We start from the raw sequence: 22,372 nt of genomic DNA on the forward strand, positions 1-22,372 counted from the left end.
AGGTGAGTAAAATGACTCATACGCACATATTTGAAAGCAGTGGGTAACGGAAAATGAAATACCCACTCAACATTCATAAAATCCACTCCACAAAAATACAGTGAGTACAGTACCCAAATGAGCTAAATCTTATCTGAAGCTCTGAGGTCTTATAGAACAAATAACAACAATCATCTAACACTAGTCTTGACTGAATTGACAAGTGTAAATTCCTTCAGTTATGTGAATCAGAGTATTGCTCTGGTCTCCTGCTCTGGATTTTATACAATAATGAAGTTATTCATCCATACATCATGTCCTTTCTTAAAATAGGCCTACCTCTGAATACTTAACATTTTTGGGCCAGTTATCCTGTCAAAGGGATTTAGTTTAGCTTGATAAGTTTAGGTCTGTAACCAAACTTATGATTTTATTAATACAACGGCCTTGGCCTACAATGACACATAATGGTCATGTTGGCTATATCTCTATATGGCTTGTCATTGGTCAGTAACTGAAGGTCATAGATTCCATGGTTTAGTGACCTTCAGACTGAAAAGGTCAACCTTTGTTTTTTCTTAATAACTGTGAGTTAATTGTTTTTATGCTTCAGTTAGCAAATATGTTCCATTTCATAGTTGACCTCTAACTGGTTCTAACTAGACAGGCTGGCTAATTTCCTTCTTGCGATCAGCTTGCTCCAAGATAGTGTCCATCATATGATTCAAATAACATCACAAATTTAGAGGATTTCATTGATTATATTCATTAAAGGGGATGACAAATCAACTATAGTAACATGAAATACTCTTTTGTTCCTTAACTTCTCTTGAGTAATATATGTTTCAACTTCTGATGGGCATAATTAAATATTTCACAATATTTCTAAAGGTGAAGAGTGATGATAATTTTATGAATATACAACTTGTTTATTCTATGAAAAGCAATGTTTCAGCATAGATTTAACATCGATTTTAATGCTATTTGCATGACAACTGCTCCCATTGATAAGTCATGGCCAGTCCCTTTCTGGACACTCAGAATATCCCTATCAAAATTTCAGTAGTACGTCTGTTCCAAGTTTCAAGCTTGTCTTGCGGTTACATGTTTTAGAACAGTCAACTTAATCTGACATTTCAAGAAAAAATTATATTTTTTTCACCTTATATTTTAAAGGGTAAGTGCAACTGACATTGAGAGAGTGCTTAAAAATAAAAATAAACAAAAAATATTTGATTTTCATGAAACTGAATCAAGATATGGTAATTTATTATCAAGATAATTCAATTTAATCGCCACTTTATTTTTTCAGCTCAGAAACTGTTATGGCAACAAAGTTAATTTTCAGTTGATTTAAGAAATGTGCAACTGGTTTTTGGAAAATATCATTAAGCCAACAACACTTTATCACCTGCGGTTGAAGGGGGTCAGAGGTTCATGCGGAGTTTTATGTTGTAATACCAGCTGGTGTGACAAGATAAGACATAATGCGGCAAGATAACATTTTGAGAGTGTACACAGATAAGGCAAGGTGCTGTAGCTAATGCCAGAGCCATATATATTCTGGTTGCATCGTCTCTTATGTCACTTCAGTGACCCTTGATTTTGTTTGTAATGAGAGTCTGACATTTCACAAAAGCAGGGTATAAATAGGCATGGTGTGTGTGTGTGTGTGTGTGTGTGTGTGTGTGTGTGCCTGTCTGTCTGTGATTGTTAGGTGTTTCCATATGATTGTGATGATGGAGGTACATGATGATGATGATGATGATGATGATGGGAAGGTTGATGATGATGATGATGATGGGAAGGTTGATGATGATGATGATGATGGGGAAGGTTGATGATGATGATGATGATGGAAGGTTGATGATGATGATGATGATGATGGGAAGGTTGATGATGATGATGATGGTGGAAGGTTGGATGATGATGATGATGATGATGGAAGGAAGGATGATGATGATGATGGAAGGTTGATGATGATGATGATGATGGGAAGGTTGATGATGATGATGAAGGTGATGATGATGATGATGATGATGGAAGGTTGATGATGATGATGATGATGGGAAGGTTGATGATGATGATGATGGGAAGGTTGATGATGATGATGATGGTGGGATGATGATGATGATGATGATGAAGGTTGATGATGATGATGATGGTGGGAAGGTTGATGATGATGATGATGGAAGGTTGATGATGATGATGATGATGGGAAGGTTGATGATGATGATGATGATGATGGGAAGATGTTGATGGAAGGTTGATGATGATGATGATGGTGGGAAGGTTGATGATGATGATGATGGGAAGGTTGATGATGATGATGATGGAAGGTTGATGATGATGATGATGATGGGAAGGTTGATGATGATGATGATGATGATGATGATGATGATGATGATGATATGATACAGCCCCATCTTCAATGCTCAATGTTCTTTCCAAACCTCTGAAAAATATAATTACAAAATATCAAGAGAAATACTTGAATGAACAGTCATTCATAACAGTCAATAGTTGTGCCTTTAGGTCCATCTTGATGATGATGATGATGATATGATACAGCCCCATCTTTAATGCTCATGGTACACAAACCTCTAAAACACACAATGTAGAGAAATACTTCAGTGAACAGTCAGTTGTAACAGTCAAAGAGGTGCGCCTTTAGTCCAAGCTTGAGAGATGAGTAGGAGCAGACGTGAGTCTGTGTGAAAGGGAGAACCTTAGAGTACAAGTAGCCAGTTCTCGAACCTACATACTTGATGTTGAGTAGGACGAGCTGGTCACGTGACTGAAGTGGACAGACAGGTCTGCAGCCTGTGATCAGATCTTGAAGGATATCGGGGAGTAGACTAACGGCTAGTCTCTGAATATATATCACTTTGACAGAAACAAAAAATTCCTTTCAAATTGAAAAGGACTCCCAGTGAGAGAAACCTAGACTTACTTTACATTCACTCGAGGGCTGGACAGAAGGGAAAGTAAAGTTGTTAGGGGACTATGAGGCAGACTAGTTCGCTGTAAAAACATACATGTAGTTTACTTTAGGCCAGACCAATTGTTTTACGGATCTGCCGGTCGTATTTTTTCAAGAATAAGAAAAATAAATAAATTATTTTTTCCCGCTCAAAAAATAAATCCTTATGTTTCTATTGACCAAAAATGTAAACTTAAAAAAATTTTGATTGTTTTTTACCCCATATAGACTTCATAAATTGCCAAAAATAAAATACTTTTGGTACTTAAACGGAAAATTATTTTGAGTTGTGATTTTTATTTTCTATTTTTTCCCCTCCCGCCTTTTGGTTTTCTGAGGACAAAAATCTGTAAAACAAGAAATAAAATTGGTCTGGCCTTAGTATTAAAAAAACACTGTAGGCCGTGACATGGTGAAGCTATTGCTCATAACCAGCTATACTCACTCACTCACTCACCCACAAATACCCATCATTCGCACTCTCAGGTTATTTGAATAAAAAAAAATTATTATTGTTTTTGGGCATACATTATATTTTCTGTTTCTGTTCCCCAGATGAAGGACATGAAAGTGACTTCTGTTCCAGTACACCAACAAGGAGAATATAGTTGAACAAAACTCACAACAAAACCAGGAAGTGTAACAAAACACACCAGGAACTCATACAATCTGGATAAAGTCAAACAGCTGGAAGGAGAAGAGGATACTGGCTCCGTACAGAGCATTTCAGGAATCTGTGGTGTGAAGAGTTCATTTGGAAATACATTCCAGAAACTACAATCCTAATCTGTGAATGGGAGGAATCAGGAATCATTAGGAAAAATTAGAAGACTGATATCATCTGTACATAGAGAATTATTGTGGCTCCATCTTTGGAACTCAAAAAAGAATCTGGAATATTTGGAAGATAATTGCTGTGTGATACGAAGTTTGGAAAAAGGAATTAGATTTCGGTAAGAATTGGCACCATAAATGGTAAACCAATATTGTGTATAACAGCACCAGTATATAGATTCTGTACAAGATTACAGTATATCTCATCATCTGTTCCAAGACCTGTTATCAGGAATCTAGAAAATAGCTCAACCTTTACAGATCTCTCTGATTTGGAATCAACAGAAATAATCAGAAACAAAATAGTCCAATAACTGAGTGCCTTGTGTGACCTACAGTGACCCTACAAAAGTTCAAGGTCACATTTTCTAGCTTGCACCTGTGGTGAAAAGGTGAAGGTCAAGATTCTGAGACAGATATATGGAAGGAATATAAGTACTTGATGCCTTGTAGAAACTGCGTTTGGTCCAATTTCACAGACTTTCAATCATTCCCTTGATCAGGATTACCTTGAAAACAAAGGACACGTGAACCACTGAAGCTGATGCAATAATATTCAATCGCACAACACTGGAATCATTCCTCATTTAAAAAGTGCTACCTCATTTCTAAGGCCTTTTTTCTTGTTCTTATTCCAATCTTGTGATATTAAGATCTGTATATTGTGCAAAGTGTGCCTTTACTGCATCAGAATATATTTTTCAAATTCACAAAACCATTCCTCTCGATATTGACTTCCTTGGAACCGTTTTGGTCGGCATCAGGAATACTTTGTGAATTACCCAGTCAAAATGTGTTACGTCATCATTACTTGTTGGTCGTTGCTATGGACACTGTTGTCCATAACGACCTTCATGCTGGTGGTGACTTCAGTCATGTCTCCCAACTGGCTCATAGGGGCACCACAAAAAATGGGCCTGGATTCCATCTATGACAATATCACTGGCGTTAATCCAGAGGAAATCTTCACACCTACGGTTGGGATGTTCAACCGATGCACCCGATTACATCGTTACGAGCTGATCGAGACCAGAGACACGTGCGCGACATTTGTAACAGGATATGGAATGCCCGACAGTGAATTCCCGAACACGTGGAAGGCGGCTCTTTTTCTTCTGTATTGGAGCTATTATGTTGCTGTTCGCTACGGTTACATCGGTCATCAGCATCTGCAACAGGTCCCTCTGTGGGAAGAGCATCTTCACCGTGACAGGGCTTATTCAAAGCATTGCAGGTGAGTTGTCTCCCTTTAGTAGGAAGAAATTTTACATTTAGTTTGATATGTTTCAGATGTTGCCATTCCACTGTGGCAAAATGAAGAATGCTGATTTCATCATTCAAAATACTTCAGTGATTTATTTGACTTGTTTTAAAAGTATTTGGTGATCGAATGTTAGTTTATGTCAAAGTAAGCAACAGTACAGTCATTCTCTTGGCCAATTTTGCAATAGGCATTGATATAGGTCTCTATGTTATCGTTCTTCAGTCAGATTTACTGTAGTTATGAATAGCAGCCATGCTTCTTGATAACTTCCAACAAAGGAGCTCATGCTCGCACGCACAACATGCACGCACAACAGGCACGCACACACAAACCATTCATGTAACAGAGAGACCCAAACACCACAAACACATATGTAATACAGAGAGAAAAGCAAACACACACCATACACACCAACTCAAAGATCACACAGACCTCTCTCTCTCTCTTGTCCTCTCTCTCTTTTTCTCTCTCTCTCTCTCTTTTTCTCTCTCTCTCCCTCTCTTTCTCTCTCTCATGCAAAACACACCAACACCACTATTTTGATTCTTCAGCATATTACTTTATTCACACTCTGCCTCTTCATCTATCTCTCTTTCTCATCCTCTACCTCCTCTCTCTCTAATGCACTGATGCAAAACTGTTTTTGTTTTCCTAAGCAAAGTACTTTATTCAGAACAAATATTCTCTCTCTCTCTCTCTCTCTCTCTCTCAGGCTCCACTCACTCTCTCTCTCTCTCTCTCTCTCTCTCTCTCTCTCTCTCTCTCTCTCTCTCTCTCTCAGGCCCACACACAGACACCACACCTTTCAACCAAACGTAAGGAGCTCATTTAAATCAAAACCTATACAACTGTTCCCTAACTTTAACTGAACATCACAGAACACTGAAGATAATGCCTTGCTTGATTATGATACAGCTATATTCTATGTTAATGCTGGACGCTCAATACAGAACACTCTCCCCATTATATCGGAGCCAGGGCTTGTTTGCCAATCTATATTCAGCACAGAGACTAATCACAGCATTGACTCACGTCAAGGGAAGAAACTGTCTTTATCTCCACCATATTTTGTATTGGTTAATATCAGATTTCTGGAGCTGCTGTTTGTTCGGCGTGATCATTTTCTGATTTGATTGCTGAGCACTCTTCTATCAATGATGGTTTTCAAGGACACAACTGCTAAAATCACACGAAATCATGAATGATATTGGATAAATTGGGGTTTGATCACTGATCAAATACATTCTGTTTAATCTCTGGCTACTAGTGTTGGGAATTGGTTGAAATCTCACAATTGATGATTGCTTCATTACCAACGAACAATCATCGATAAAAATTGGTTAGCGTCATTTCAGATTTTCCTATCCAGGTTGTAATTACAGATATGTATAACATGATGCAGCTTGTTACATTAAAGTGATGACTAATATATCATGAACATAAACTTCCTGGAGTCTTAGAGAAATATTCAGTAATGACTTTTCAGTAGTGAAGTGAGTTTTCTAAGAATTGAACACGTTTTCAGGCCCTGACAACTTCTAAGATATGTTCCATTGTCAAGTATTTCAAAAACTAAAACAGTAGTTCCAAAATCGTTTCTGTTCGATTATGAGGAAATGTGATTGATTGCTTGGTCGTTTGGTCACTGCGACCAATATTCGATTATTTCAATTAATCGGAACACCACTACTGGCTACTCCAATCTCCTGGATGATGGATGGATGGATGGATGGAAATATATACTGTTTCACACAAAATTACCCCATATCCAAATCCAAATGCAAAATTAAAATATAATCACACGAATATATTCCTATTTTATTTTTTGACTGACTTGGTGTAACCATACAGATTGTTATAGAAAACTGAAGCAGACCCAAAGAACGTGTTGAAAATGTTTGCACATAATTATGTCTACTTATATTGGACTATTGAAAATGTAAACTTAATTTTTTGAGGGAAAAACTGAAAAAACAAATTTAATAAACGATTCAATTACAAAAGTGTGGGTCATACAAGAAACAAAAAATGAAGTGATCAACAACATGAGCATCGATCTACACAATTGGGAACCGATGACATGTGTCAACCAAATCAGCAAGCTTGACCACCCGATCCCGTTATTCGCCTCTTACGACAAGCTTGGGTGACTGAAGATCAATATTCTAACACGGACCTTCACGGGTTAAGTTTGGATGAGACAACTACTGTTGTGAAATTGCATCACATGACCATTGACATCACTGACAAGTGGGAAACTTGTATCGACTTTAGCTGATATATTTGATACTCTCAGATTCTCCTCTTCTAGGGGTCTCTTAGAGTAATGTTTAGTCTCATAAAAAAACACATAAAATCAAAATGGAGCTCAGAACAAAATCACTACAGCTGAGGGAATACACATTGAGGAGAATACTTTTTTTAATTCATTTCCCAGGGTCTGGGAAACAAACTGTAAACATCTCTCAAAACAAAGAAATGAGTGAGTGAGTAAAGTGAGTGTTTAGGGACCATTCATAATTTATTGGTAGGGGGGTGATGATGATTTTTATGGAGAAGCATGTACAATGTGAATGACCCCCCTAAAATTTATGTACAAGATAGTAACACCCTCCCCCCTTGCATGTCATATACAAAATCAGTGACCCTACTCCCCTTCCCATAAATTCTAAGCATAATTTTAATCATATTTATATGTACAAAATTGCTGCCCCCCCCCAGTAAGTGTGTACAAAACTGCTGCCCCCCAGCCCTAAGAACAAAATGGATGCCCCCCCCCAAAAAAAAAAATTAAAAAATTTAAAAAAATATATATATCAAAATCATCATCACCCTCCTAGCCATTAATAATGAACAGTCCCTTACATGTGTATATTCCTTTGAAAAATATTTTCATTTCAGAGTCAAAATGTTAGTCTGTGGCTCAACTTTATTATGTTTTATGGTAGCCATGAAGATTCGGGTTAGAATTGATCTTCAACAACCCATACTTGTCGTAAGAAGTGTATCGGATGTTACGGCTTGCTGACTTGGTTGACACATGTTATCGTATTGCGTATTGTGCAGATCGATATTCATGTTGTTGATCACAGAATTGTCTGGTTCAACTTAATTATATCAGACTGCTGCAATAAAGCTGGAATATTCAAACCTGCCATCCAAGCTGATCTTGTTACTGCTAAAACACATTTTGCTGACTAAACATATTGTATTAAAATAGTGTTAAACAAGCTTGCAGAATTACAACCCAAAATTGGTTGTGGCATGCAAAGATATCGCTTAATGTAAATGTAACAGAAATAATAACATATGTTTATTTTGAAAATTGAAAAAAACTATCACATCAGTGCTTTTTTAAATAAACCAAATCCACCATTACAGGGAAAGGTTTTAAAAACACTCTTTCAAATTTCCGAATCATGGTATATTGACTTCTCTTACTCCATTAAACAAAACACTGGTCTTGTGAAAAAAACAAGAATAACTGCAAATATTCAAAAGAGTTAATTTTAGAGTCAGTTTGTGAACGTTTTTTAGAAAAACATACAACGTAACCTCTTGGTATGTTAACAGCGACAATGAACGTTGTCTTATCAATGTTACATGTTTCTACAAAACAGCAGATGTTTCTGTCGGAATGGAACATTTCTTTAAAAAGCGTGAAATAGTTTGAATATCTGAACCCGTGTCATGTTCGTAGACTTGTGTTATAAAGTCTAGGTCATTTTGACATGGCAATTTTTTTCTGAATTATTTCAACGCTCTCGTCATTTTTTTACATGTTTATGTACAACAACAGCTGTTGGATCAATCATATTTTACAGAAATGTATTTTGAACCAATAGGAAAGTGGGTTGTGTTTTTAGTTCTACTTTTATGTATGTTTTGGTGTCGATGTTCTTGTTTCCCATGGTGAATCAACATTACTCTTCTTAAATAACTGAATAATCGTGAGTGAGCTGGGAATGTGTTTCGCACAGTCAGCGATGTTTCAAGGTTTTGGAAATAATGGTCTCGGCATTGCAAAACTATGGTTGACTGTGTTATGAGGTGCTGGCACGGAGGGGCAGTGAGTGAGTGAGTGAGTTGACTGTTTGTGAGGTGCTGGCATGGAGGGGCAGTGAGTGAGTGAGTGAGTTGACTGTGTGTGAGGTGCTGGCACGGAGGGGCAGTGAGTGAGTGAGTGAGTTGACTGTGTTATGAGGAGTGCTGGCATGGAGGGGCAGTGAGTGAGTGAGTGAGTTGACTGTGTTGTGAGGTGCTGGCACGGAGGGGCAGTGAGTGAGTGAGTGAGTTGACTGTGTTATGAGGTGCTGGCACGGAGGGGCAGTGAGTGAGTGAGTGAGTTGACTGTGTTGTGAGGTGCTGGCACGGAGGGGCAGTGAGTGAGTGAGTGAGTTGACTGTGTTGTGAGGTGCTGGCATGGAGGGGCAGTGAGTGAGTGAGTGAGTTGACTGTTATGAGGTGCTGGCACGGAGGGGCAGTGAGTGAGTGAGTGAGTTGACTGTGTTGTGAGGTGCTGGCAACGGAGGGGCAGTGAGTGAGTGAGTGAGTTGACTGTGTTATGGAGGTGCTGGCAACGGAGGGGCAGTGAGTGAGTGAGTGAGTTGACTGTGTTATGGAGGTGCTGGCAACGGAGGGGCAGTGAGTGAGTGAGTGAGTTGACTGTGTTATGAGGTGCTTAACGAGGGGCAGTGAGTGAGTGAGTGAGTTGACTGTGTTATGAGGTGCTGGTACAGGGGCAGTGAGTGAGTGGAGTGAGTTGACTGTGTTATGAGGTGCTGGCACCGGAGGGGCAGTGTGAGTGTGAGTTGACTGTGTTAATGAGGTGCTGGCACGGAGGGGCAGTGAGTGAGTGAGTGAGTTGACTGTGTTATGAGGTGCTGGCACGGAGGGGCAGTGGGTGAGTGAGTGAGTTGACTGTGTTATGAGTGAGGTGCTGTACGGAGGGGCAGTGAGTGAGTGAGTGAGTATCATTTTACGCTTTTAGCAATATTCCAGGAATATCACAGCGGGGGGTTGGGGACACTAGAACTATGTGGACTAGCTGTGTCCCTTGGCACATCAGGAACCTACCATTCTGGGTTTGAATCCTGCTTTGCTCTGATCATGTCTCTGGGTTTGTCAGCACCTTACCCCATCTGAGCTTGTTTCAGTAACATGTTATACAAGGTGGAATATGTTTCACAGCAGCGATAAACGAAAGGTTTAATAGAGATAACATGTATTTCGCTTATTACAAAACCAATAAATAAGAATTGATTTAATACTTGGTTTCATATTATTGCATCAAATGCATTCTCAAAATATTTCTGAAGTTATGAAAAAATTGAACTAAAATTATTCTAATTTTGTAGAAAATATCGTGAAAACACGCTATCAGTGAAACACAAGTCACCTCTCCAAAGTCATCGTAGTTGTAACTACTCGTATCTTATGATGAGACAGTTACAGAAGCTGGCTCTAAAGGCATCTGAGTGAGTGAGTGAGTATGGTTTTACGGCGCTTTTAGCAATATTCCAACAATATCACGGCGGGGGACACCAGCAATGGGCTTCACACATTGTACCCATGTGGGGAATCGAACCCTGGTCATCGGTGACGAGCGAACGCTTTAACCACTAGGCTACCCACACCGCCCCTGAAGGCATCAGAAGAAAGGGTAGTCTGTCATACAGATCCTGAAACAAACAAACTCAATTCAGCCCAAGTCAAGAATATGTGGCAAGTCTAGCTCACCACATTTCAATGAAGAAATTATCTTGCCTCCTTTTCAGTATATTTTATTAGGATGATTTAGAAACTGTTTTTCTGTAAAATACATTCCTTTCAGAGACTAGATGGAAGTCTTAAAAAGGGGGATGTGCCCCCTTAACCCTCCTCCAAATCTGCCAGATGTTATCTATGATGTAGTGTGGTGTTGCCTGAGATCATATACCAACCGATGTATGTGGTCTCATAGCCTTGCTCCAAGTTTCCACTGCATGAGAAATCCAAGCCTCAACAGTGATTCTATCTTTGTAATAGGCAAGGGTACATAAAATATACTGAGTCAAAAAAGAAACTTCACATTCTTTCTTCAGGGCACTATAAAAAAACAAGAGATGGTAAGATGGTTAAATTTTTACTATTACATTGCTGAGATCTGTGTGATGTACTCGATACACTGACAGAGAAAAATTATTCATTATTTTTCAAATTACATTTTGTGAAGTTTCTTTTTTGACTCAGTATAGATAAGGACTCCAGGGACCGGATCCATGAAGCATCCTTAACGTGCAAAAATAGGTTTTAAATCATTTGAGTTGGTCAAATTTATCCCATTTTTATCATTTAATTCTTGCTACCTGGGCACATTGAAAGTATTTCATCCATGTCAGGGGAGGTGGGGTAGCCTAGTGGTTAAAGCGTTCGCTCGTCACGCCGAAGACCCGAGTTCGATTCCCCACATGGGCACAATGTGTGAAGCCCATTTGTGGTGTCCCACGCCGTGATATTGCTGGAATATTGCTAAAAGCGGCATAAAACCAAACTCACTCACTCACTCATCCATGTCATTTCAGTATTTTGTGTGCCATAGCACCAAATTATGCACTGTTGCAATCACAGTATACTAATAATAACCTATGAAGATCAGGGTTGGAATTGGTCTACGGTAACCCATGCTTGTCGTAAGAGGCGACTAACGGGATCGGGTGGTCAGGCTCGCTAGCTTGGTTGACACATGTCATCGTATCCCAATTGTGTAGATCGATGCTCATGCTGTTGATTCCTGGATTGTCTGGTCCAGATTTGACTATGTACAGACCACCACCATATAGCTGGAATATTGCTGAGTTCGGCTTTAAATAGACTAACAACGAGTCTCTGAAATGAACATATTTTACTGAAAAAAAGTTCATAGTAAAAAAAATAAAATATAATGAAAAGGAACCCTGAGACTTTGAGGTAATCTAGACTTGCCACATTTTCTAGACTTGCGTGGGCTTTCTTGGATATATTTACTTCAGGGTCTGTACGACAGACTAGGCATTAAACAGCAAATAAAGAAACTAACAATTATTGCGTTAGAGACTTGTGCAAGTCTAGTTGTCTCTGCCTGAGATGAAACTGCTATGGATGAACTATCCCGTGATGTAGGAGATGTTATTAGTTGATGATGAGGGATGTAGAGGTCAGGGGATGATGTAGTGCATGTTTTGTCATGTTCTACAAATAATGTGACAGGTATAATAGCGGCTGCCTACACCCTTTGCCCTCAGCCTCCCACAACATACATCCTCCCTCTCCCCAACCCCCCAGCACATGTCCCCCCAGGCAAATGTCAGATAGTGAGGCTACTGCAGGGAAATGTCAGGGAACAGGTGATCTCGGAGTTCCCAGGACAGTTATGGAGGTGGGGTAGTGTGTAATTACCTTTCCAAGGACAGATGTTGGGGGTGTTGAACTACAGTTTCCTGGTAGATGGGGTGTTGAACTACAGTTTCCTGGTAGATGGGGTGTTCAACTACAGTTTCCTGATAGATGGGGTGTTCAACTACAGTTTCCTGATAGATGGGGTGTTGAACTACAGTTTCCTGATAGATGGGGTGTTCAACTACAGTTTCCTGATAGATAGGGTGTTCAACTACTGTGTCCTAGAAAGTGAGTGAGTGAGTTTAATCATGCCACACTTAGCAATATTCTAACTATATGGCAGCGGTCTGTAAATAATCGAGTCTGGACCAAACAATCCAATGATCAACAGCATGGGCATCGATCTACGCAATTGGGATACGATGACATTCCCAGGGATGACATGTTTGTGTGTTCAACTTCAGTTTCAAGAGAGATGTAGGGTGACATGAGAGTGTGTGTGTCCAACTACTGATGTTCTAAACTATCCAATACTAACCAGTGCGTTCCTGTGCCACCTGTGTCATCCCCGGGAGGTTCCAAACATGTAGTTAATATCAAGCTGGCTAACATATGACAACTCTTTACAAACTCTCTTTTTTTAAACTTTTCTGGGAGGGGGTGTTATTTCATTCTCCTCTTTTTCAGGATGTCCTGTTTTTGTTTGAAATGCCATGGAGGAAGGGTATTCTGTTGGGGAGGAGGGGGGCGATGGGGGAGTGCCCCCCAGAGGCAATAAAAACATGGCTAAGGATGAGATGATGTTTTTCTATGTCAGGATTGGGTGTGTCATATATTTTGGTTGATAGTCTGGTAAAGACAAGACAGAGAAACTGAACTTCTGGGAGAAATCAGACCCAAACAAATCATGGAACGATCTCAAACCTGAGAACTAGAAACCTGGCTTTGGAGTTGGGTTGGGTTGAGTGGATCGGTGTGTGATGCTAATACAATATTGTTGTCAGGGAGATGGGGTGTAATGTCTTGTTCAAGATGACTGTTCTTATTGTTATGTTTGTCTCAAACATTGTCAATATTCAAATTACGGGGTGTTGTAAGACAAACTTATCTTTTAAAAGTTAGTGACATTTTTTATACTTGTTCATGTCATTGACGATTGTTCTTAAGCGTCTGATCGGGTTGTCAGACTCGCTGACTGGGTTGACTCATGTCATGTGTAGATTGTTTCTCATGCTGTTGATCACTGGATAGTCTGGTCCAGACTCGATTATTTTCAGACTGCCGCCATACAGCTGGAATATTGCTGAGTGTGGCGTGCAACTAAACTCAATCAATCAATCAATCAATCAATCAATCAGTCAATCTTAAGCATCTTGATTATGGATGGATGGATGGATTGACAGTCTGGATCAAGGTCAGTTTACAAGTACCTGTCCACTCAGTAAAAGTTTCGACCACAGGCTGACCACACCAGTTCTATCCCTATAAAGGCAGGCAGAACCTGTCTCACAGACCCTGAACCGCATTATTTTCCCTTCCTCCGATGCATTTCTACAATGCTAAAGCCCAAATCAAGCAAGTCTAGATTTTCTGCAGACCTGTTCTGAATCTCCCATCTTTCAAAATATATATATTTCAGAGACAATGTATAAGTCTATGTCAGTTAGCCAAACAGCAAGTATCATTCCTTGACATCCTTTGGAATGACTGGGTTATGGTCTCAGACCTTCCGTTCTCGGTGCAGTGGTTCTTCTAGCCTGTAAAATGGCAGGCAGAATTTGTTTTAACACATTAATTGAATAATTGAAACACATTTCTAAATTTGCCCCCTCCCATTTCACCCATTTACAAACGATTTTGCTCCAATAGACTGAATAACCTTTTCAACATAAAAGATTTATTTCGACATGTGGTAACGGTTGTAACACTCTGCCAATTACTCCGTTTCCCCTGGTTTGGTCCGGAAGAGGGAAGAAAATGCCATTACTATTGTGTGGGGCAAAAAATATGTATACTACTCCAGTCTTGATAAGGTTATGTCTTTCCATGATATATGTAGTGAACCCTATCAAAATTTGAGTAGTATAGGTTTCCTACTTCAACCCATGAGCTTGATTATTTTTCTTCTTTTTAAATATAGAGAAATGCAACATATTTGTGGTTGTGGCATATAAAATGTTAAATACTTTTTTAAAAAGTAGTAAATAGATTTTTTTGAATTTAAACTAAAAACAATCAACTAAACATGATAACATATTTCTATGTTCCTAAAATTGGGCAACTGAACGGGATAACTCTTAATCTGAAAAATGATTGATGACGAACAAGCATTTAAAATGTTGATCAAAAAGTCTCTCAACAAATAAACTAATTTCACTAAACTATCTAGCAGTTACATAATTTTTTATTAACATCTTGCTCTTACTACAAGTAAAACCAACTGATTGCAAACACGAATTGTACCATTTGACTCTCAGACAATTTTCGTGTTGGATCATTAACTCCACATTTATCTGCGACAAATGTTTAAAATGCCACACTAACTGAGCCAGATGAGCTTGAACAAACTCTCCACACCCCTGAGATGCTGTGATACTCCAGAAAGAAGGCTGCAGAGTTCCAGATTAGGTTTACACTCATTCACACACGCACGCACGTATGTACCCACCCACTCACTCACTCACTCACTCCATGATAAGTACATGGCTACTATCTCCATCAACAGATGTTGAGATGCGTTGTACATATTATGCTGTGTATGTTACACTCACTCACTCCACTCACTCACTCACTCACTCACCTCGCTCCCTAAGGTTTATAAGGTTTATATATCGCTTTATACTGTCCTGAGACCTTGAATTTTCTGTGTCCAGTGTAGCAGGTTTAAGCTTGTCATCATCATCATCATCATCATCATCATCATCATCATCATCATCACTAACACCAACATCCTCCTCCTCTTCTCCTCCTCCTCATCAATATCGTCAACATCTTTTTATGTTTATTTACTTTGTGTCATACAAAGGGAAGTTAGATTCAACCCCAAATCTGAAGGCATACATCCTGGTTAATATGAAACATTTAGTAACTACTAGTGGTGTTCCGATTAATTGAAATAATTGAAGATCAGTTGCAATGACTAAACGACCAAGCAATGGATCTTGTTTTCTCATAACCGAACACAAACAATTTTTGAACACTTATTTGCATGAACAATATATTTCACAAGGTTGGTTTTATCAGTTACATTTCTTAAGCACTACAAGCTCGTTCCAAGTCATGATTGAATTTATCTTAAAGTCTTCATGAAATTTATGTTTCTAACATACTAGTCATCCTTTAAAGATGTGAAATTTGCAAATGCATTTTGTGCAATTTGTGGAAAACCCCCGAAAGAACTACAAATGTGTTTTTCTTTATTCTTTGTGCAGTAACAAACATAACCAGGAAAATTTGATAAATGATGCTAACCAATTATTTTCGATGATTGATCAGTTGTAATGAACCAGTCATCAATTATGAGATTTTAACCAATTCCCAACATTAGTAACTACACGACAGCAACAAATACAGGGCCTGGAAACCTGTGAACTTTGTTTATTTGAGTGTGGCAGGCCCATACTGAAGGTCTGTTGGCTGCCAGCTGATCGGAGGGGTTTGGCATGTGTTTATAATACAGGCGTGTTGAAAGTCTATCCCCAAGTGTTTATTATGAAGGGTCCTTGCGTTGAGGGTGCTGTAATGGGTGAAGAAAGTGCTTTATTATTTCATCAATGGCCTCATTAGAGAGTGCTTGCATATTGATGTAGGAGGCAGATATATTTCAGCTGTTGGTCTGTCAATTATCAAGTCTTGACCTGACAAAGCAATGGTTGATAACATGAACAAGGATCTGTTTTATTGAGACCATGTGATCCACATTCATTATTTCATGATTGAATATAAGTGTTTAAACAGTTGGTTTGGAGGTTATTTGGAAGAAAGGATTTTTTTGTCTCACTCACCTTCTCATGCATGCACTCACTCACAACCCACTCACTCACTCACCAACCCACTCACTCACTCACCAACCCACTCACTCACCTACCCGGTCACTCACTCACTGACTCACTCACAACCCACTCACTCACTCACCAACCCACTCACTCACTCACCAACCCACTCACTCACCTACCCGGTCACTCACAACCCACTCACTCACCAACCCACTCACTCACTCACCAACCCACTCACTCACCTACCCGGTCACTCACTCACTGACTCACTCACAACCCACTCACTCACCAACTCACTCACTCACCTACCCGGTCACTCACTCACTGACTCACTCACAACCCACTCACTCACTCACCAACCCACTCACTCACTCACCAACCCACTCACTCACCTACCCGGTCACTCACAACCCACTCACTCACCAACCCACTCCTCACTCACCAACCCACTCACTCACCTATCCGGTCACTCACTCACTGACTCACTTACAACCCACTCACTCACCAACCCACTCACTCACCTACCCGGTCACTCACTCACTGACTCACTCACAACCCACTCACTGACTCACTGACCCACTCCCTCACCTACCCGGTCACTCACTCACTGACTCACTCACAACCCACTCACTCACCAACCCGGTCACTCACTCACTGACTCACTCACCAACCCACTCACTCACCTACCCGGTCACTCACTCACTGACTCACTCACAACCCACTCACTCACCAACCCACTCACTCACCTACCCGGTCACTCACTCACTCACTCACCCACCCACCCACCAACCCACTCACTCACTCACTCACTCACTCACTCACTCACTCACTCACTCACATACTCAATATGTGTTTCACACGATGCGATATATGTTGCAGGGTTGCTGTGCATCCTGGGACTGATCCTGTACCCTGCAGGCTGGGGCAGCGACATGGTCACCAAGTACTGCGGGGCTCAGGCAGACCCCTTCTACATGGACAGGTGCAGTCTGGGTAAGTCTGTCACTCAATATTGTCTCACACCGATTTTACCAATCTTCCATCAATATCCCAGTAGAATGGGTTTCCCTCCGACCAGCTCTACCCATAGGCAATATTTAACTTGGATTCTATGCTTATAGTTAATCATAACCTAATTGGGAATTTTTTTTTCAAATTTATGTTTTAATTAACATGATTAAGTTCCATTTTTTTAACAAATCTTTTCGCTATAATGATCATAACCCAGTGTTTAAGTTCAATCACTGCTTGGAATACTTGTTGGTAACTTAAACCTCTAAAGTAATACCATATTATCAATGTATTAAGTGCTCTAGCTGCTAGACTGAAGGTAGTCTTAGCACTAAGGTGACCGTAACTCCCATACCTTAACATAGACTGAAGGTAATCTTAGCACTAAGGTGACCATAACTCCCATACCTTTACAAAGACTGAAGGTAGTCTTAGCGCTAAGATGACAGTAACTCCCATACCTGAACATAGACTGAAGGTAGTCTTAGCACTAAGGTGACCGTAACTCCCATACCTTAACATAGACTGAAGGTAATCTTAGCGCTAAGGTGACCGTAACTCCCATACCTGAACATAGACTGAAGGTAGTCTTAGCACTAAGGTAGTCTTAGCACTAAGGTGACCGTAACTCCCATACCTTAACATAGACTTCAGGTAGTCTTAGCCCTAAGGTGACCGTAACTCCCATACCTTAACATAGACTGAAGGTAGTCTTAGCACTAAGGTGACCGTAACTCCCATACCTTAACATAGACTTCAGGTAGTCATAGCCCTAAGGTGACCGTAACTCCCATACCTTACATAGACTGAAGGTAGTCTTAGCTCTAAGGTGACAGTAACTCCCATACCTTAACATAGACATAAGGTAGTCTTAGCGCTAAGGTGACCGTAACTCCCATACCTTAACATAGACTGAAGGTAATCTTAGTGCTGAGGTGACAGTAACTCCCATACCTTAACATAGACTGAAGGTAGTCTTAGCTCTAAGGTGACCGTAACTCTCATACCTTAACATAGACTGAAGGTAGTCTTAGCGCTAAGGTGACAGTAACTCCCATACCTTAACATAGACTTAAGGTAATCTTAGCACTAAGGTGACCGTAACTCTCATACCTTAACATAGACTGAAGGTAGTCTTAGCACTAAGGTGACCGTAACTCCCATACCTTAACATAGACTGAAGGTAGTCTTAGCGCTAAGGTGACCGTAACTCCCATACCTTAACATAGACTTAAGGTAATCTTAGCACTAAGCTGACCGTAACTCTCATACCTTAACATAGACTGAAGGTAATCTTAGCTCTAAGGTTGTTTTGTACAACAGCACCCAGGGCCCCATTTCACAAAGCGATCATAACATTATGGTGATCGTAACTCAATACTTTAACATATACTTACGACAGTCGTAGCGCTACGATTGCATTGTGAATCAGGCCCCAGGATGCTGTTCTTAAAAAAACCCCTTGGTGTTAAGATTGTCATAAGTCTGTGTTTAGGTGTGCGAGTTGTGGTCACCTTAGCGCTAAGACTATCTTCAGTCTATGTTAGGGTATGGGAGTTACAATCACCTTAGCGCAAAGACACCTCAATGTTAAGATTGCTTTGTATAATGGCACCCTCGGCTCCAAATATAGCAAATATGGTGACTTGTATTCCGACATATTTTCGTGCTCATATGATGATAAAAAATTCACACAAAAATTATGTTTTGCAGGTTGGGCGTTCTACTTGTGCGTCACTGGGACTGTTCTGTCTTTCTTGTGTGCATTCCTGTCAGTAAAGGCGGATGAGTCCACTTCATCCTACAAGGTAGAAGAGGAAGTGCTGGAAGGCAAAAGCCTGATATGTGTTGTGTAAAACACCCCTTTTACATAAATATACTCTTCCATTGTTGGAAACAAGAATCTCTCTTTGTACAATCAAGGTGATGAAAAGCTTAAAAACATTTAATTGTTTCAGGTTTGAAACTGTATCACCTTAAAGCTGAAATGGATTATTCCATTAGTGGATGTTTGCCATATTGTGTGTTAAAGATGTAACATACAAAATCAGTGCTACTTAGATTCTTTGCGAAGTTTGGTGCCTGGAAATGGTTTGTGTAAGCTTGTGATATGATAGACATCTTATTTTGTCTGTATAAAGAGCTACTGATAATATGCAAATAGTCTGTGTCAGTAATTGTCAATGAATATGCAAATTTAAAGGTCATATGGATGAGAAATAGCAATAATGAATCTTCTGATTGGTAAAATGAAGAACCTGTTTTTGAAAGTTACATTTCTGTTTAATTTTATGTGTTTAGGCATTTTTAATGACATTAAATACTTGAGGGTTAATATCTGTGTTAAATTGTACATAAATGTAATTCTGGGTGATTTTGCTTGTAAGATAAAATACTCATATTTTCAAGATATAATTTGACACAAGAAACGTCAGTGACATGTTAAGCTACATCTTCCTGAGGCAAAAGTGTCTACTGGCCTAGATGGAAATTTGACTTAACTGGACTTCAAAAATGGTTGCCTCAGCAAGATGGTACAAACATAATTTAACTTAATTATACAATAGATGACAAAATCACAGTGTATCTGTTTGTAGTATTTGTATATATAGATAAATATACTTTTGTAATTTCATTCCCCTATTTTGTAGCATGTTAAACATTTGTATATTATGATGTAAAATGATGCACCAATGAAGTCAGCCCTCATGATCCAAGGGAGACAACTCATCAGTAGGAGCTTCATTCAAATCCACAAGTGGAATACATACAGACAGTGGCCTGTTCAACAGCCTTTCGGGCATTCTTGGTCACAGGTGTTAATAACGGTGGCTTCATGGGGACTAGAATCGTGGTTGGGTGGTCAACTAGTAGACTAATTTTAGTCTTAAAAATAAATTATTTTTGGTTAAATTGTCTCATAGTCCATTTTGTGATTATTGTAAAAATGATATGTGATAATGTATGCTTCATGTAACTCTTTAAATTAAAACAAATTAAAATTATGTAATAATATGTTTTATTGGTTATAGATATAACTGTGCAGACTATTAGGTAATGCAGGAAGCCAAAACATATTTCCTCTCTTGGTACATGAATGAATGATATTTTCAAGAAATAGCACATTTATTGTATCAAACTTCATGCCTTCATTCAGTCTCTCAGTTTCATAGATAAAATATTTTTGTATTTTAGAAATTTTCCTATTTCATATCTCTCACTGAATATGAAAACATCTCAACCTTACAAAATTACATTTTACATTAGTATAAATTTGATTATTGTTTTTGTATTGTAATACACTGTAGTTCATGGAGTTCATTCAAGTGCCTACACTCCATTATATTTTGAAATAATTACACATCTTACTCAGTGGTATATATTTTTATGTTTAATTAAGTATTTGTTGAATAGTTTATTAAACATGAGAATATTTCAAATTAAACACTTCTTGGGAGTCTATATTTGTTTCCTGTGTTTCCCATCTCCTCACTCCTTCCCCCCTCCTCCCCCCCAAACACATACACACACTCTGAATTTTCATTCCTGCTGCTGTGGAAATGAGTGAGTGAGTGAGTTTAGTTTTACGCTGCACTCAGCAATACTCTAGCTATATGCGGCGGTCTGTAAATAATCGGGTCTGGACCAGACAATCCAGTGATCAACAGCATGACGATCAACATACGCAATTGGGATACGATGACATATGTCAACCAAGTCAGTGACCCTGACCACCCGATCCCATTAGTCGCCTCTTACGACATGCATGGGTCACGGAAGATCAATTCTAACCCAGATCTTCACGGGTGCTGGGTGCTGTGGAAATGAAATACTCTTACCGTGGCGCCATAAAAAACAGATCATTGCGCAGATCGATGCTCATGCTGTTGATCACTGGATTTTCTGGTCCAGACTCAATTATTTACAGACCGCCGCCATATAGCTGGAATATTGCTGAGTGCGGCGTAAAACTAAACTCACTCACTCTCTTAATAAATCGTTTCCAAAGCGAAGACACTCAACCTACATCACAAATTCATTTATAGACAATTACCAAGTGATCTAAATTTGAAAATCCCATGACATATGTCACCCAATTAGTGAAAAATATTACATATTTTTATTGATGTTTTTAGCATACCAGTATCTCTTGCTGGTTGAATTTGGAAATGAGAAACACATTAAAAAATATTGACAGCCCAAAAGATATTTTTCAGAAATATTTATTATAAAATCATCACTGGTTTGGATACGATGCCTTATCACAATGCACTTTAACAATTAAAAAATATGAGTCCAATTGTATGGCCCCATAGTTGTAGGACTGATATAGAAAAAACATAGTGCAACATCTGTGAAATTCTTAAATTCTTTCAAGCCAATATTCAGCACATTTCACCAGGGTGTTGTTGTAGATTTTAGAGGGACCAGTCAATCCTTATGTGAAATATGGCCCAGGGGTGTTGTTTAACGCGTGCTTGATTACAGCAGTCATGCGTGTGTAAGATGATCCCCCATATCGGTTTTATATTGCTAGCCCACTGATCACCTTAAATCGCTTTGTACAACACCCTGTTCAGCAAAGTGATCTCAGTACTATGATTAGACTTGCACAAGTCTCTAAGGTAATAATTAATACAGTCGAGCACCGTTGTGTCGAACTCTGATAACTCAATATCTCGGTTGTCTCGATTGAACATCTCCGTCCCGGCAAAATCCTCCATAATTTATTATTATTCAAGCTCTTTTAACTTCGATACGGATGTCTTGATATTTTGGATATCTCGATATCATTTCATGGTCCCAACAAGCAAAATTACCCTTTTAACTTGATATTTGCGAAGAAACTCGATATTCACCTACCTTTCATGGGCAAGTGTCCCTCTGAACTGAGGTTGTTTCCACACAAGCGGCATGAATCAAAGGGATGCGGTAGTGTAAACTAATTAG

At 39.3% G+C, this 22,372-nt stretch overlaps 1 protein-coding gene across 1 annotated transcript in view; it reads left to right on the forward strand.

Annotated features, from left to right (window-relative positions):
* LOC124283875 (LHFPL tetraspan subfamily member 2a protein-like) overlaps positions 1-21,075 on the forward strand; it is a 32,467-nt gene extending 11,392 nt beyond the window's left edge. Inside the window, 4 exon segments of the mRNA XM_046719903.1 lie at positions 3,518-4,904; positions 4,906-5,030; positions 17,291-17,404; positions 19,136-21,075. Of these exon segments, the coding sequence (XP_046575859.1) occupies positions 4,588-4,904; positions 4,906-5,030; positions 17,291-17,404; positions 19,136-19,278 (699 nt within the window). The 5' untranslated portion in view covers positions 3,518-4,587 and the 3' untranslated portion in view covers positions 19,279-21,075.
* Positions 21,076-22,372: the final 1,297 nt, after the last annotated feature.

This window comes from Haliotis rubra, unplaced genomic scaffold (genome assembly GCF_003918875.1).
Source record: "Haliotis rubra isolate DU_JTF1 unplaced genomic scaffold, ASM391887v1 Scf324, whole genome shotgun sequence".
Lineage (NCBI taxonomy): Eukaryota > Metazoa > Mollusca > Gastropoda > Lepetellida > Haliotidae > Haliotis > Haliotis rubra.